Source organism: Meles meles, chromosome 7 (assembly GCF_922984935.1).
Source record: "Meles meles chromosome 7, mMelMel3.1 paternal haplotype, whole genome shotgun sequence".
Classification (NCBI taxonomy): domain Eukaryota; kingdom Metazoa; phylum Chordata; class Mammalia; order Carnivora; family Mustelidae; genus Meles; species Meles meles.
The window spans coordinates 110,813,434-110,829,850 of NC_060072.1; the positions used below are offsets into that span (position 1 = coordinate 110,813,434).

At 43.4% G+C, this 16,417-nt stretch overlaps 1 protein-coding gene across 1 annotated transcript in view; it reads right to left on the bottom strand.

Moving 5' to 3' along the window:
* The window catches only part of CACNA2D4 (calcium voltage-gated channel auxiliary subunit alpha2delta 4), a 112,124-nt gene that overhangs the window by 62,533 nt on the left and 33,174 nt on the right, over window positions 1-16,417 (bottom strand). The window contains exons 12-18 of the mRNA XM_046010644.1: window positions 15,853-15,931; window positions 14,222-14,355; window positions 12,711-12,788; window positions 11,840-11,920; window positions 11,197-11,271; window positions 8,004-8,090; window positions 7,368-7,439 (exon numbers count right to left, since the gene is read on the bottom strand). Of these exons, the coding sequence (XP_045866600.1) occupies window positions 7,368-7,439; window positions 8,004-8,090; window positions 11,197-11,271; window positions 11,840-11,920; window positions 12,711-12,788; window positions 14,222-14,355; window positions 15,853-15,931 (606 nt within the window). The remainder of the gene's footprint in view (window positions 1-7,367; window positions 7,440-8,003; window positions 8,091-11,196; window positions 11,272-11,839; window positions 11,921-12,710; window positions 12,789-14,221; window positions 14,356-15,852; window positions 15,932-16,417) is intronic.

The window sequence follows — 16,417 nt, forward strand, 5'->3', positions numbered from 1 at the left end:
GGATCGATCTCCAATTAATTTTTCTATGTGGTGTGAGATATGGCTCACCATTTATTTTCTTCATACATTTATACAGTAGGTTCAGCACCATTTGTTAAAAGGACTTGCCTTTCTCCATTGATCCGACAAGCTGTCTTTGTTGAAACTCAGCTGATAATATGAGAGTTTATTCCAAGATTCTCTATCCTTTTGTCTATTCTTGCATCACTACCCCCTGCTTGGCTGCTGTAGCTTTAGAGTCAATTTTGAAATCCTGTAGTACGAATCATCCAAATTTGTTCTTATTCTTCAAGGTTGTCTGGGCATTTTAGGTCCTTTGCAGTTGCATGTAAATTTTAGAATCACTTCCTTCTGAAGTCTGTTTAAATTTTGATACGTGGGTGCCTGGGTTGCTCAGTGGGTTAAGCCTTCAGCTCAGGTCATGGTCTCAGGGTCCTGGGATCGAACCCCACATCAGGCTCTCTGCTCAGCAAGGACCCTGCTTCTTCTTCTCTCTCTGCCTGCCTTTCTGCCTACTTGTGATCTCTGTCAAATAAATAAATAAATAATCCTTAAAAAAACTCATTTAAATTTTGATATGGGATTATGTTGGATCTACACATTAGTTTAGAGAAAATGGATGGCATGGCAATATTGATAACAACTTGTAATGATTATATTTTTCTACTCATTTAATTTTTTTGACATTCTTTCTGCAATGTTATGTAGTTTTCAGTACAGAGATCATTTATGACTTTGTTAAATTTATTCCTAAGTATTTTATGTTGTTTGATGCTATTGAAATTGGAACTTAAAAATAATTTATTTCCAATGGTTTGCTGACAGTTAGAAATAAATAAATAAATAAATAATACAATTTATTTTTATAGTATTGGACAATTGAAAAAATATATATGTATATATACATATATATGTGTATATATACATATATATGTGTATATATATTTATTTTATATATGTGTGTATATATATATATATAAAACATACAATTGATTTTTATAGTATTGACCTTGTGTTCTTTCAAATGCTAAATGTACCTGTTAGTTGTAGTAGTTGTTTTGCAGATTCTTGGAATTTTCTACGTAAACCATCATCTCATCTGTAAATCCAGACAGTTTTACCTCTTCCTTTCTAATTTTTGTGCCTTTTATTTTGTCTCCTTGCCTTATGGCAAGGATAGGTCCTGGCAGGGTCCAGTGCAATGTTGAACAGAGGTGGTGAAAGCAGGCATTCTTCTCTTGTTCACATTTTTAGGGAAAAAGTATTTAATATTCCATTATTATTCCAATATTCCATTACTTAAAGTTAGCCTTTTCATAAATGTCTTTTATCAGATTGAAGAAGTTTCCTTTTGTTTTCAGTTAAATTTTGCCAAATGCTTTTTTAGCATCTATTGAGATGACCATATGGTGTTTCTCTCTTACTCTGTTAATGTAATGAATTACACTGATTGACATTTTTGAATGTCAGACCAGACTTCCATTCTTGGGATAACCCCACCATGTGCTATTGTTGCCACGCATCTTACACTTCTGTATGTTATACGCCCTATAATACAAGGTCAAAATTTTTGCCTAACATAGTTGTTTTTTTGAGCAATTAACAAAATAAAGTCATATTAATATGCTCATTTACCATTTCCAGAGCCATTTGTTTCCTCATATAGATCTGAGTTTCCATCTGTGTCATTTTTCTTCAGTGTGAAGGATTTCCATAAGCATTTCCTATAGTGCAGGTCTGACAGTGATAAACTCTGTTGTATTTTTTATAAGAAAATGTCTAAATACACATCTTGTCGAAAGGATATTTTCTCCATAAATAGACTTTTGGGTTGACAGTTTCTTTTTCCTTTGGCATTAAAATGTTTTATTTTATTATTTTTGATGAGTAGTCAGCCATCATTCTATTATTGTTTCCCTCTAGCTTCTTTTAAGATTTTCCGGTGCAGGTGTATTATGGTGAGCCTAGCTGTGGCTTCTTTTTCTTTTTATCCTGCTTGAGGTTTGCTGAAATTTTTATATCTGTTGGGTGATGTTTTTCACAATACTCAGGATATATGGGGCATTATTTTTTCAAATACTTTCTGTTCCATTCCTTCTGCCTTCTTCTGGGACTCCAAGGACATACGTCAGACCATAGATAACTGAGGGAGAATTTTTTTTCAAAAAATTTTTCAAAATTTTCTTTGTTCTTCAGAATGGATAATTTCTATTTATCTGTCTTCAAATTCACTGTCCCTTTTTCCTCCAATCTGCTGATAAGCCAGCCAGTGAAAATTTCATTTCAGATACTGTACTTGTCAGTTTTAGAATTTCCACTTGGTTCTTGTGGTGGTTTTATACTGTGTCAAATTAACAAAGCTGGAACTACATTTCCAGACTCACTTCCCATGTTAGGCCTGCTCCAAGAGATTTTCATGAGGTGCAGCAGCACCATTTTACATGCTACAGGTAAGCCTAGCATATCAAGTACTTGCAACTTGCTCTGAGCTGTTGGCTCACCTTCTTGGCATGGGGCAGCAGCCAGAATCAAAACTTGCCCAGCTGCCACTAGACCTCCTCCTTCAGTTTCCCTGAGATTGGAGCCTGGCGATCATCTGGCTCCACGTGAAGGGCACTCGCTCTTTCTTGGAGATTACCCACACCATTGTGATTGGAGCTAGTAAGAGACAGGTGTGGGTTTTAGCTGTCCTCATGGCTCCTATTTTCCTCATAGGTTTCAGTTTGTTCTTGTTTTCTTTTGCATTCCGTCCAGCTTTCCTTTTAAACTGCTGACCCTACTGACCTATGATGACCTCACGCTCACCACTCAATGCAGAGACACTAATGACAGTCTTGTAATGTTTAACTCCTGGAATAAAGCCCTAAATCCATATCACTTGTAGCAGACTTATTTCTTTGATCAAACCCCAACCAATTCTCTGCTGAAATTCTCCATCTAGTCACTCATTTTGACCATCTTTTCTTTTAATTCTTTGTGCATATTTATCACACCTGCTTTTAAGTCCTTCTAATTCCAACAGCTGGTCATCTCTAGGTCAGTTTCTAAGACTTTTTTTTTTTTTCTCTTGACTATGTGTTACATTTTCCAGTTGCTTCAAGGGTCTGATAATTTTTATTGCACATTGGCTATTGCAAGGAATAGGCTGTAGATACTTTGTCTTCCTCTGGAGAATGTTGGTTTTTATTTTAATCAGTGGATAAATAATTGGTTGACCACCTTGAGCATGTGGAGGCTTAGATTTACATTTTTGTTAGGGTGGGTCTGTTTCAACTTTGTCTTTAGGTCTAGAGTGGATTTCCTGGTCTTGAGACATTGTCTTTACTCCTAAAGTGTAGCATCTTCTGTGCTTTCAAAGAAAGTCCTGAGCTATTTACCAAGCCTCTTCACCTTAGCGTGACTCAGACTCCAAACTACCTTCACTACCACAGATAGCAGTTGAAATCCTTGTTTTGATTTTCAGCTCTTCAACTGTTGCTTTCCACTGGGTACTTAAGATTCTCCCCTGTATTCTTGACTGACTGTTTAAGGTCAGTCAAGAATTTGAGTGGAGTTTGTATACATATGTTAGGGACAGCCCACCTGTGGATCCCTCATTTCTAGGATACTGTCCTTCATGTTCAGACATTCTGAGAGCCTGAATTCTATTCTCTGACACTTCAAGATGGTAATTATAACTTTATTCTTGAATTGTAGCTCTTTCATTTAAACAGACTAGGGCATGCCCGTCAGAAAAGAAAATCCCACAAAAATGTGTATTTCACCCAGTGTAGTTCTCTTGATTCAAAAGTTGAAACCTCTTCAACCCTTGTTTCTGCCTGCTTTTGGTCATTTTCATATGCCCTTAAATGTTTGTTTGTTTGTTTATTTATTTTTTATTTTTTTAAAAGATTTTATTTATTTATTTGACAGATCACAAGTAGGCAGAGAGGCAGGCAGAGAGAGAGAAGGGAAGAAGCAGGCTCCCCGCTGAGCAGAGAGCCCGACGCGGGGCTCGATCCCAGGACCCTGAGATCATGACCCGAGCTGAAGGCAGAGGCTTTAACCACTGAGACACCCAGGCGCCCCAAACGTTTGTTTTTTATATTTAGTCCAAATTTATAGTTGTTATGTGCTGAGGATTAATCTCTTGCAAACTATTCATAGTTTGCAATATGAGTACTGCATAACTGGAATCATAACTGAGAATCTTTAAAGGCTGAGGCAAAATGAAGAGAGGAGTGGGGGTTTCATTGAATCCCCATTAAACAGAAAGAGAGGACTGGAGAGGTTTGGAAGATGAGAGTGAAGAGGTGTCAGAACAGTGTCCCCCTTTAATAGATTACCTCCCTTTGCTGTAAAAAACAGTGTGTGAGTGTGTGAATGAGTGTGTGACAGAGAGAATGAAAAAGTGCCACAGAGCACTCTAATCTTGTCCCTCTGAACCCAATGCATAGGGATTAGAAAGCACTGGAGGAACATGGGGCAAAGCTGCCCTAACTACCTGTGCCAGTTGCTGTGTGTGTGTGTGTGTGTGTGTGTGTGTGTGTGTGTGTATACCATATGCCAAGTTAGCAGGGCTAACTTGGAAGAACCTGCAGGCTAGTAAAGAAATCTCCCTCCCCCACTGCTAATTATTTGTTCTAAACTATCAAACAACATGAAAAGGATAAAAAGAGCCCTGGATAAGATGCTCCAGAATATGGTGATTATCTGTTTTTTCTTTTAAATGTGTCCCAGGACATTTGACCAGGATACTACTGGTGGGTTAGAAATTATGACACCATTTACTGGTCCACATTTTGGGAAAAACAGCCTGTATCCAAATGGCAAATAGGAGGCCTGCAGGCCAAAGCTGGACTCCTTACGAGTTTGAGATCCTTGATATCGGCCCACATAGTGTTTTTAATACTTTTGGAATTAAATGCATAACATTTAAAAATATGGGTTCTTAGCTGTCTCCTTTAGATGGTACATGTAACAGTTCAGTTCCCAGCATCTGCAGTACCAAGACTTGTCTGTTTCTCTTATTCACATTTCTGAACATGGCCTATCTGGCCCCATAGGTTTTTGACTTTGTGAGTCCTGCTCTAAATCTTGCTGGGTTGCCATTACTGTTTTGGGAATGCCCACATAGTTGCCTGTCTGGTATTTAGGGGAGATGGAAAAAGGTCTGAATTGATCTATGGGAAGTAAGGATTCATGTTATATCCCCAAAGAAAACAACAAAACAGGTCACCACCTTTTAGGATGATAACAGATATTCCCACAATGCTTTAAGAAAGCATTCCTTTGGCTTAGGCTTGTAGAGTGTTTCTACTGAGGCACAAGCCTGTGAGGTGAGACAGGCCATTGAACTGAGAGGGCTGGGGTAGACTGGCAGGCAAGAACACGACAGGACTGTCTGCAACTCTTAAAAAGAGAAGACGTGTAGGGCAGACAGAGCAATCGGTAAAGAACAAAATGTAGCAACACTGGGGAGAGTGGCATCATAATAGATCAGAGCAGCGAGAGGCTGGATACCGCTGCAGTGGTCTTACAGCTAAACATTCGACACTCACAGTGCAGGTGCAGCAGCTTCTGAGCATGGAAGTAAGAGAGGAAAGATTAGAGAGCCGAGTTATGATATAATGAGGCAGAGGAAGAAGAAAAGGCCATGAATTTTAAAGATGGAAACAGAATTCTAAAGAGACACTCTTGGGAAATCTTTGAGCTAGAGATTGAGTGGAGGATTCGGGGCCACTCCTACAGAAAAGCTTTATGCATTAGTGATTAAGAGTATGTGGTTTAGAATCAGACACATGTGGGCTTTGCAATTAATCATCTAGGTGACTGGGCAAGTTTTAGTTTCTTTGAATTTCCTCATCTATAAAATGGGAGTTAGGATAGTACATACTTCACAGGGCTGTGAATGTTGAGGGGATACTTACAAAGTGCTGAGTCCAGTTTCTAATAAACGTTAGCTACCATTATTAGTAGTAGTAGTAATTATAGTAGTCATACCATGAACACCTATGTGCTATGAAATGCACATTTCCCTCATAATCGTGATCAGCATCACCCAAGTGCTTTAGTTAAATTACAGTTCAACCGTGGTGTTTTATTAGCAGCAACAAACACACTTCAAAAGGATGAGCAGTGCTTGCTTCAGCAGCACGTATACTAAAATATCAAAGGGATGAGCAGAAATTTGAGGAGAGGTTCAGACTGGATCTGGCTAGAACTCTCTCTTGGTGGCTCCGAGAAGCATGAAGGCAACATGAGAACACTGGGCACTGGGAGGAAAGGATGGAGGACACACAGTGCCTACTTCATAAGTTGGTCTGAATTAGGTATAGTATAGCCATATTTCAATCTGTCTGGACGTTGCCTTCTGCCACGTGCATGTTAAAATTTTCACTATAGCTACCTTAAATACTTTGGCAGGGCTGTGTTAGGGAAGAGCTCCCTTGTGCATTTATATGCAGGAGTCTGTTGGGATAAAAGTGGAGCTGCATGGAAGAAACCTCTACTTTTTTTGGATTAGGGGAAGGAGCTTCTGTAACTCGTAGTCTGACATCACTGATGTTGCCCAGTTTGCCTAATGGAGGCCCTTCCCAGTCCAGAGCTTATAAAAAGCAGGCAGATGCCGCATAAATCAGATACTGGTCCCAGGGAAATTCAGCCCATGTGTCTAAAGGGAATGCAATGAATTGCTTTTCCTTTCCAATGCTTTCTTGTTTGGCTTCCATGGAGGTTTGTGTTTGTGGAAGAACTTGGGTCTAATTGTTGCAGACAGATGCCTGTGTTCTTTTAGCTGAGGCAGATGGGCAACAAGAGGAGGAGGTGGGGGTGGTTGTGAGGGAGGAGGTGACATTTGTAAATATGTCAAGGGACAATGCAAATTCAGCATAAATGCAGTGGAACCTTTTAAATGAGAATATGAAATGATCTTTTACAAATGATGCACTGATCTGGGAAGATAGCAATGGCATCAGTGAAAGGATTGATTTTTAACCATCTGTAGTGACAGTGGATGATTTTTAACCTCTTCCCATATAACGTGATTAACAAGAGTTGCTAACAATTTGCAAAATTAACTATCACTTTCCCTCCTTCCATTATAAACAAAAAAAGGGCCGCATAGCAGGCAGCAGTAGGAAGAAAGAAGAGTTGTAAACGCCTTGAGCTAACCTACTTGCTCAGTAGTCTCAAAAGAACGGACCAGATCTTGGCCAGATGTTTCTCTAGGGTTGATGCACACTTTGATCTACTGTCTACAACAAACACTCAAGTCTTAAGCTCTAGTTCAGGTAGGCTCAAATCCCTTCTGACCACCCCAAACCTTAGTCAATGGGGAAGCTGCCTTCCTGGGACCAGACCCTGGTTCTCTCCTTTGAGCACCTTACCCCTTTGTCCAGTGGAACCTTCACGTCCATAGAGAGAGAACCTGTTTCCCCATTGATCATGGCTGTTCTGAGCTTCAAGAGGAAAGATAATGGTATTAGTCCCCTGGTTCATGCTGGAGGGTAGAAGGCACTGAGCTTTATTGACCAGACTGCAGGTGATTCTTAGGAATATTTCCAGTTCATCCCTCTTTCCTTTAAGCAGAATACTAGGAGGGAGTATCGACCTGATTCTAGCTAGTTCCATTTAGCTTATAATTCCAGATCTTCATCAAAATAATGCTCCCAAGTACCCTGATGTATGAGAGAATATGGTGCCATAATACTGAGACATAATTTCCTCTAGAATGAGTACTGACCACCCTCCCCAAATCAGACTGAAACACCACTGGACCTCGACCTCTGTAGCTTATAGACATGGCTCCTTCCACCTTAGCACTCTCTGAGACTCAGGAAGATACTATTATGTTGTTATAGTTGTTGGAAGGATTGCCCATTATGGAAACTGCTTCTGGTTTGGGATTGGAAAAACTCCCCTGAGAGGAAGAGAGTGGGCTCAGAGCTCATGGCCCAGCAGCTGGCTTTTGTGCTGGCTATGGAGCCACACTCGCTCCTCCTTCCCCTTCTTTCCCTACTCACGGTTTCCGCTTGGTCTTCCCACTCCACTTCAGAGAGATCCACGCTGTTGTAGTTTGGTTTGGGTTTCAGTTTCTTCCCCTCTTTGTACTGGAGTGGGCAGATTGGGAAGAAAGATGTGAGGTGAAGCACGAGGCCCTGTTCAACTTTCATCTCTTCTCTGAAGCCTTACAGATATTTTCATCAAATCAAAGAATCTCAGGGATTCCTGAAGGTTATCTGGGCCACCCATCCGCCTGAGGCAGCATTTCCCTTCCCAACATTTGTAACAGATCGTCTCACAGCCTTTGAGTATTTCCCATGGTGAGGAGCTCCCTATTTTGTGAGTCAGCTTGTCGCAGTTTGGACAGCTCTAATCATTAGGAAGCTCTTCCCCATACAGAGCTCGTCTGGACCCCCTGTTACTTTTACCCATTGGCCTTATTCTTTCCCTGGAGCTACACCAGACGTTTCCCACCTAATGGCTGTTGAGGTTTTCGAAGGTGCTTGTTATTCCTGACTACACCTCTCCAAGCTAAACACTCACAGGTTGCAGATGCCTCAACTCCCTCTGAATGGGCTCTCCCTTGTCAATGTCACTCCCAGAATGGAGTGCCCAGGATGAACATCAGTATTTCAGACGGGGTTTCAACCAGTGTGGTGTGTGTATGTGACCCGCGTGGGCCACAATATCATATGGCTTTGCCTGCTACCTCTGATTCAGCTGGATTTCCAGGACAGCTACACTGCCCAGACAGCCAAAATTGAGTTCTCAGTCACTTAAGTGCCCTTGGCCTTCCCTGCATGGCACACTGTTAAACTACATCTTTTCAATACTATGCTTGAACATTGACTATGTTGCAGAACTTTCCATGCATCCTAATATTTTTACCTTGTGAGTTTCAGCCCATCGTTTAGAAGAGTACTTTCTGAATATGAATTTTCTCCTTTAATGTATTATCCATACCTTCCACACTTTGTGTCATCTGGTTTCTGTGTTTTCATCGTGTTGATGGAATTCTTGAATGGGACAAAGCCAAGGACAGATGGATTCTGTAGCACCTAATGAAGGCCTCCCTCCAGCTCAACACAGAACCATTAATCAAGTCTTTGAATGTTATTATTTCCTGGTCCTGACTTCCCTCTCCCCCTCCCTCCCTCTCTGCTACCAAGACAGATTATCGTCAAGTTATCTGCCACTAGGTTGGCAGCACTTCCCAGCTTTAGTTTAATAATAGATCAAAAAGGGAAAGGGATGGTTTGTTATCAGGGTAAATTAAGAATTAATCAGAGGGTCTACTTTTAGCAGAATGAGGCCCCCGAAGATGCTCAAATGGTTGAAGTCCCCTATCACTGTGTATCTTGCTTCTGTCAGTTTTTATTTCTTTCCAGAAATTGTCACCCTCATTTCTTGCCTCTCTAGGAGGTCTGCACTGTAACTGACACAGCAGTATTGTCCTTTCCTCCTCACCCACCCTTGGGTGATATTCCATTCCTGGTCTTGCTGAGGCCTGTGCTCTTGACAACCAGCACTGCCCTACCATCTTTTACATTGACTCTCTTTCTTTTGAGTAAGGTGCAATATTCTGCATCATTGCTATTGTCTTATTCCTCATGTTACTTGAAAGATCATCTCTAGCTCCTCTTGTTAAAACCGTAATTCCACTTTGTATAACTGCTCATACTTTGAGCTCTGACGGAAAGATTTCAGGCCAGCAGTACGGCTCTTGACCCTCATTCGGTTTATTACTAGGCATATCCTCTATTACTTTCCTTTTTTAAACTTATGTATTGTTCTCCTTAATACCTATCACAAACTGATAGTGTTTCCTTAGGAAGCTCATTATGTTGGCTTTACATAGTGATGTTTGTCATGTAATAATGATCTACACAGTATTTTTCTCTAATTGTTTTATTTGTGTAAGTCTATTTGGGTATACCTTTTTTCCTTAATTAGACTATTACCTTTTGTTTATAGCATTCTCAGAGTGTTATAAGGTCAGTCACCCAGTAGGTCCACAATATCAATTGATTGGTTGGAGTCTTATATTCATCTAGATTACAGAGTTGTTGACAGATGAGTTTCTGATCAGTGCCCTTTAATTTTACAAGTCAGCTCCATGATTGACCCTTTTTTCCCCTAGTGAGTCATTTTGTTGCCATTGGGGCTGCCTCCTACAGAACCCACTGGTACCAGTCAGTGACCTATTATGGTTCAGATGCTTGCCCAGTAGAGTCTGAATTGGGAAGACAACACGGCTTCTAGTGTGCCCCGATCTCTCTACTATGAACCTCTACAGTTTGCCTTAAATAGCTCGATCAGTTGCTTTATGAACATTCAGTATCTATCTGAACCAAACTGGAATGACACGTGGTTTGGCTGTTTTCTCCAAAAGGCAACTGGAGCAGATGAGCTGTTTAGTAAGTTCTCACAAATTTACTCTGCTAGCTACTTTCTTCAGCTGCCATCTCAATTCAGAGTGAGACTGGAAGGGGAAAGGGCTAAGGTTCCTGTAACTTCCCTCCCCCTGCTGGTCCCAGCACTCACACTGAGAGGTATGGTCACTGTTGTCATCAATAGTGGCCAAGTGCCATGACCAGAGGCAGCAGGGAGCTCCTAGTCTTGGAGGTAGGAGCTTTAGATAAAATGATGCAACTTTCTCTCTTGGCTCTCATTTGTTCAGTCGGCTGCATGTGAAAATGCCCCAAGCCCCTGTATCAGTATGGAGGGAGCCAGGAAGGAGTAAGGAGCACTCGGAAACATATCCCAAGACAAACTCAGGGAGTCACAGCTCTGCTGTCCCACCTCTCAGGTGACTCCTTCCTTGCCATTATTGTTGTTAACTCAATGTTCACACTCCCCCGGGTGGGGACCCTGAAGGTCTGATGATACCACTGTCAGGCTCCAAACGGAGTGTGGCGTGACTGAGGCAGTGACAAGAACGTAAGTGTCTTGTTCTTCAGGAAAAACTGTACATTTCATTACATGCCCTCTGGTCTGTTCATCAATCAGTTCATGAATTTTTGCTTTGTCTTTCCTGCTAGATTACAAACAATTTGAAGACAGGGACCAAGACTTAAATTTTTTTTTCTTATATTATCCTTTGTTTGGGTTCTTAAGTGGAGCCCAGTGTGTGTTATTGTTTTAACTGTTCTTATAAACTATCTCCAGATCCCATAGAGTTAAGATCCCAATGCAAATAAGATCTGTACCTACCAGGGGTCGGAGATCAGGGTGTGAGAGAATGTAGCCATTGTTGGTGTTCAAAAAGGCATATCCATGCACTCCAAGCTGCCAAAACAACAGGAATTGAGGGGCATCAGACCTGTTGTTTGAGTTGGAGAACTGGAGCTAGGAAATGGTCAGGCTACATAACGGTTAAAGATGACAGCTCACAGCGGTGAAGTTCTCAAATAGAAACATAATGGGCCAGCACCATGCTTCTAGCCATGAAGTTTGAATTTTTTCCTAAATTCTACTGTTTATAGCAGCCACAATAGTGCATATCATTACTTGACCTCTTTCCCACCACATGTTCTAGGTGCTTTGATGATGTAATCTCACATGTTCTCCATACAGGACTGCATGGCATGGAGGAGCAGATGGAAAAACCAAGGCACCAGGAAGGGAAAGAACTTGCTCAAGGCCACAGAGCGAGTCAGAGCTGGTGGTGACAAAGGGTCCAGAAGTCCAAACCATTGCTCCCATGCTCAGTGCCTGCACTTCCCTGGTGGTGGGATGGCAGGGCCCCATCCCAGCTCTGGGCTTGGCTACATTTCCTGCAGAGAGGCTCTGGAGCTGGGTAAGACAGCTCCTAGGGAGTCTGTGATCTCCACTCAGGCATCTGATCCAGGCTCACCTTGTAACGGGGTGCCAGCTTCATCAGCTCCCTCAGGGCCACATCAGAGCCCACCACACCCAGAAGAATGCCGTGGGATCGCTGGAAAGAAAAACATCAGGGTCAGGGGGGACCTGGCTTCCATATGCACAGAATCAGACTGGACCCTCGGCTTTCCCAGAGCCTGGAAGAGGAAGCAAGCCGCTTAGGCCTTATATGACCCTTCTTCTGCAATTAGATTTTAGGCTGAGCTCTTTGGAATAAACATCTAGAACCTACCAGAAGAGGTCCCAGGAGTAATTTCAACTGCTGGGAAGATTAATTTCCAGTATTAATATTTAAATTGTAATATTTAAAAGAAATACAAAATTGAATGAAATATTAATTTTCATAGCAGAGGCTGAAGTATCAAAATCCCAGGGACCATAACCTATGGATGCTCTGAAATACACAACGCCTATAAGGAAACATTTTCTGACCAGAGGGAGGATGGAAGTTTCTAGAAATTCCCTCATCAGAGGCCTTTACCAACAAATTAGAAGCCGTCCAAACTGATAGAGTAAGTGTTATTTTGCCAGAAGGTTGGCAAGGGAACCTTTTTAGCCTTATATCCCAGGACAGTGGTTACAAGTTCAGAGCACTAGGACAACTCCAAACCGGCTGTACAGAATCATGGGGCGAGGTTTGGGAAATATGGACACCACACCACCTTCCATCCTCACCCCTTCCCAACCAAGGGATTCTGGTATAGCTGGTTGGGCATCGGGCATGGAATCTGAATATAAAAGAGGGCTCTGATACGTAACCAAGTCAAGAACCATTGGTCTAAAGAGGCCAGCCCATGACCCCAGTTCTAATCCCTGTTGGAGCTTCTCAGAGAGTGGCCACTCACTGTTTCATTCTTTTTGCTGAAGACTGGCATGGCCACAGTGGTGAGGAGCATCATGTTCTGGGCCTGCGAAGTGGAGAGCTGTCAAGGTGGAAAGAGAAAAGGACAGAGAGTTCAGAGTCCATAGTGTGGAGGACCCAGAGTCACCAATGTGAACTACCACTGAACTGTCACCTTCCAACAGGAGGAAAAAGCCACATGTGAGGTTCCCCTTCTCTGCAAAAGGAGAGCTGGCAGTAATGCTGGAGGAGAGAGGTCGGATGGAGAGGGGATCAGGACGACATCACTTAATGACAACATTCCTAAGCCAGGGCAAGTGTCAGAACCCCAGAACCCACAGCTCCCAAACATGCTCATGAAGTCCTCTGTCTCGAGCATGCCAAGGAAGAGCATGAGCTCAGGGAACAAACCTGTCCTGCACATACCCAGAAATCTCTGCCACGGACCCAAGGTTGGCACACACAACAGTCCAGGCCAGTTAAGAGGGAGAAGGACATTGACACTGAGCCACCTGCGAACACAAGGGCATGCATGGGGAAGCACAGCTCAAGGGGAGGCTACAACGTAGTTGTAGCTGATCGTAGGGTCACTCCTGATGCCCATGAGACAGACCCACAACCTCTTCCTCACTGAGAAAGCCAGAGCCATGTCATTCCCCACCTCTGAGATGGCCCTCCTTCTCGACTGCCTCATCTTACTGTGTGGGTTCCTTCAGCCTCCTTGGAAGGTGCTCTGCTCAAGCATTCCACTTTGTTATGGAAGACAGGCCCTCATAGGTGCTGTGTGCAGGTGTGTTTGAAATGTGCACTCATCATCAGGATCAACCCAATGCTGTGCTGAGCCCATGGAGTTCTAGAGTATTCTTTCCTGGAGAATGAAGAACTTTTAAAAATTGGATATATTTGGGGCACCTGGGTGGCTCAGTGGGTTAAAGCCTCTGCCTTCAGCTCAGGTCATGATCCCAGGGTCCTGGGATCGAGCCCCACACTGGGCTCTTTGCTCAGCAGGGAGCCTGCTTTCTCTTCTCTCTCCCTGCCTGCCCCTCTGCCTACTTGTGATCTCTGTCTATCTAATAAATAAATAAAATCTTTTAAAAAATTGGATATATTTGACACATAACCTCGGGTTAACTCAAGGTATTGCTTAAGTGTTCCTTTGATGCATTTATGTTGTCATATGATTGCCATTGTAGTGATGTCTTTTATATTATGTGATTATAATACAATATTGTCTGTATTCGTTACACCATGCATAGATCACTAACCAACAAGGGAAGAGGGAAGGAACAAGTCTGGAGCAGAAGGGCTCTGTCCAGGGAGGGCAGGCTTGAACAGGTCTGCTCACCAGCTTTCCGGGTCTCTGGGGGCAGCATCCAGGCAAGGGTCTTCTAGCAGGTTGAGCCTGTCCACCCCTTCACCCATCTCCTGAGGAGGTATTCTGCTCACCACTCTCCTGACCCAGGAAGATCCTCTTACTCCCGGGCACCTAACTCGGGAACAGGGTCAGGCTCCCACCTTGCTGTCCATGTAGGCTTCTGTCCAGATGATGTCATGGTCATGGTTGATGACCATGGGGCGGCTGAGCACGTGCAGGTACTCCATCACGTTCTCCTGTGCATCTGCCAGCGTGGAGATCTGCGTGTAGTAGCCTGAGAGAGGAGAAGGTGGTGTGGTTGTGGGAAGCTGGGGGCACCACTTGAAATCAGTCTCTGGGGCCCATACACTGTTCCCCAGCTGCTCTTGGCTTACAAGTGGGATCTGCACTGGGAGCTGCCCTGGGTCACAGGGACTATTCTCTCCCAAGGCTATGCTCTTTCCTGGGGAGAGCTGGAGGCCATGGTTCTGTCTCAACCTGGGAGAGATCTGGGGGGCATTCCCAATTCAGAAAGGCCACAAGAGCAGAGGGGCCTCGGTAGCAAGGACTGTGTGGGTTGCCTTCCCTCTCACATTGGTGCCCTCTTTACTTTCTTACAGGGTTATCTTCCAAGAGCACCCTCTCCTGCATGCAGTTCTGTTTTGGGGTCCATTTTCAGGGAGTACAGTCCAAAGCAGTGGCTCAGTGCCCCCTACCCCTTTCTCTGACCACTGTCCTTCCCAGTTACAGGGAGGGATGCTATAGCCTCTTTGTGGTAGCCAAGGTGATACCTTAAAGAGCAAATGGCTTACAAAATGGTTTAAAAGAGCAAATAGCTATGAATGACTTAGTACATGTTTACCTCTCGTCTCATTGCTTATCACTTCCCACAAAACATTCATCCCACCCTCCAGAAAGTGAAACTGCTTTCCATTCCCAGATGCCTCTTGTCTTAGACCCTCTGTCTGGAATACTCTTCCATGCTCTCTATGTCTGGCTGATTCTTACTATACTTTATATCTCAGCATAGACACCTCTTCCTTTAGGAAGCCCTCTCTGCTGCCTCCAAATTCCCATCAAGCCACTCTGCCAACCCCAGTATAGTCTGTGCCCCTCTGCCCTTATAGCACATTTCAGATTACATCATCATTAATGGTTCACTTGTATGTGTCCTCTGTTGGACAGTAGCAAGAACGAGACTGAATCCATCCTGACCACTTTGCCAGGCACCACAGTACATGCTCAATAAGCTGGTTGAATTGAGGGCCCAAGTTGGCATCGTGAAGCCCAGGCTTTGGGTTCTGGCCAGAGACAAATGAGGACCACATCCAAAACATTATTCTAAAGAAAATGATGACCCTCTGCTTTTTGTCTGGAAGAAGAACCACAGTAAAAGGGCTTAATTTGCAACAAGGGAGCGGAGTCTAGACAAAAGAGAGAACTTACACTGAAACTGTGTAAGTTCTGCCTCACTCTGTCTGTATTGTGGTTCAGATAGACTTTATTTGAAGAGAGAATTTTTGCTTCTGCAAACACTGGATACATAACCCCTCAGTTTCATTTCAGGTGACATTATGACCTAGAGTTTGCGCAGGGGTAATCATGCATTTACTCAGGGTTTCACGGGAGCAATCTACATTTTGTCTAGCTTTTCCCAAGTAAGAAGGAGGGAAAAATACTGTCATCTCGGCACAACACAGCTCCTCTGCAAGGCCCCCATGTCAGAGTCATGGCTCAGCACCTTCAATGACTGGGCACAGGCAGCAAGGAGCTCTGTTCACACACCACCTACCTTTGTTGTTGCATGCGATCCACTTCAAGCGGTCAGCGAAAGTCACTTCTCTTCCAATAAGATAAGTGAAAACTCGAACCTAGTCCACAAGACACAGATGGACTCAGCAGCCAGGATCCTGACTATAAGTAGTGCTAATATTATTTATGTGAGCCTTGGATATCAGGTCAAGCACTTTCCTGACTTGGGACTCTCCACTCTCATCCTATTGACCAGAAAAGATCCTGAGGCCCAGGCAGTGACAGGACTTGCCATAGCCATGGTGACATGGGCCAGATCCTGAGCGGAGGGTCACAGCCTGGCAGTGTTCTTCTCAATGCTACACCTGATCTCTCACCCTGCCCTCTTTCTTGCAAGAGGCCTCTGTGGCTAGGATCAGTGTAATTTTGTAACATCAGTCTGAGACATACTATCTGAATAAGCTAACAGGTTTAATAGGTCAAAACATTTGAACTCAGGGCAGGCCCAGTTTTTTTGGGCAGCAATGGTTATCCCGTGCAGGCAGTAGGAGAACATTCCCCTTGGCCCCTTCCCCTGCTCCCCTTGACTTCCACCAAAAGATAAC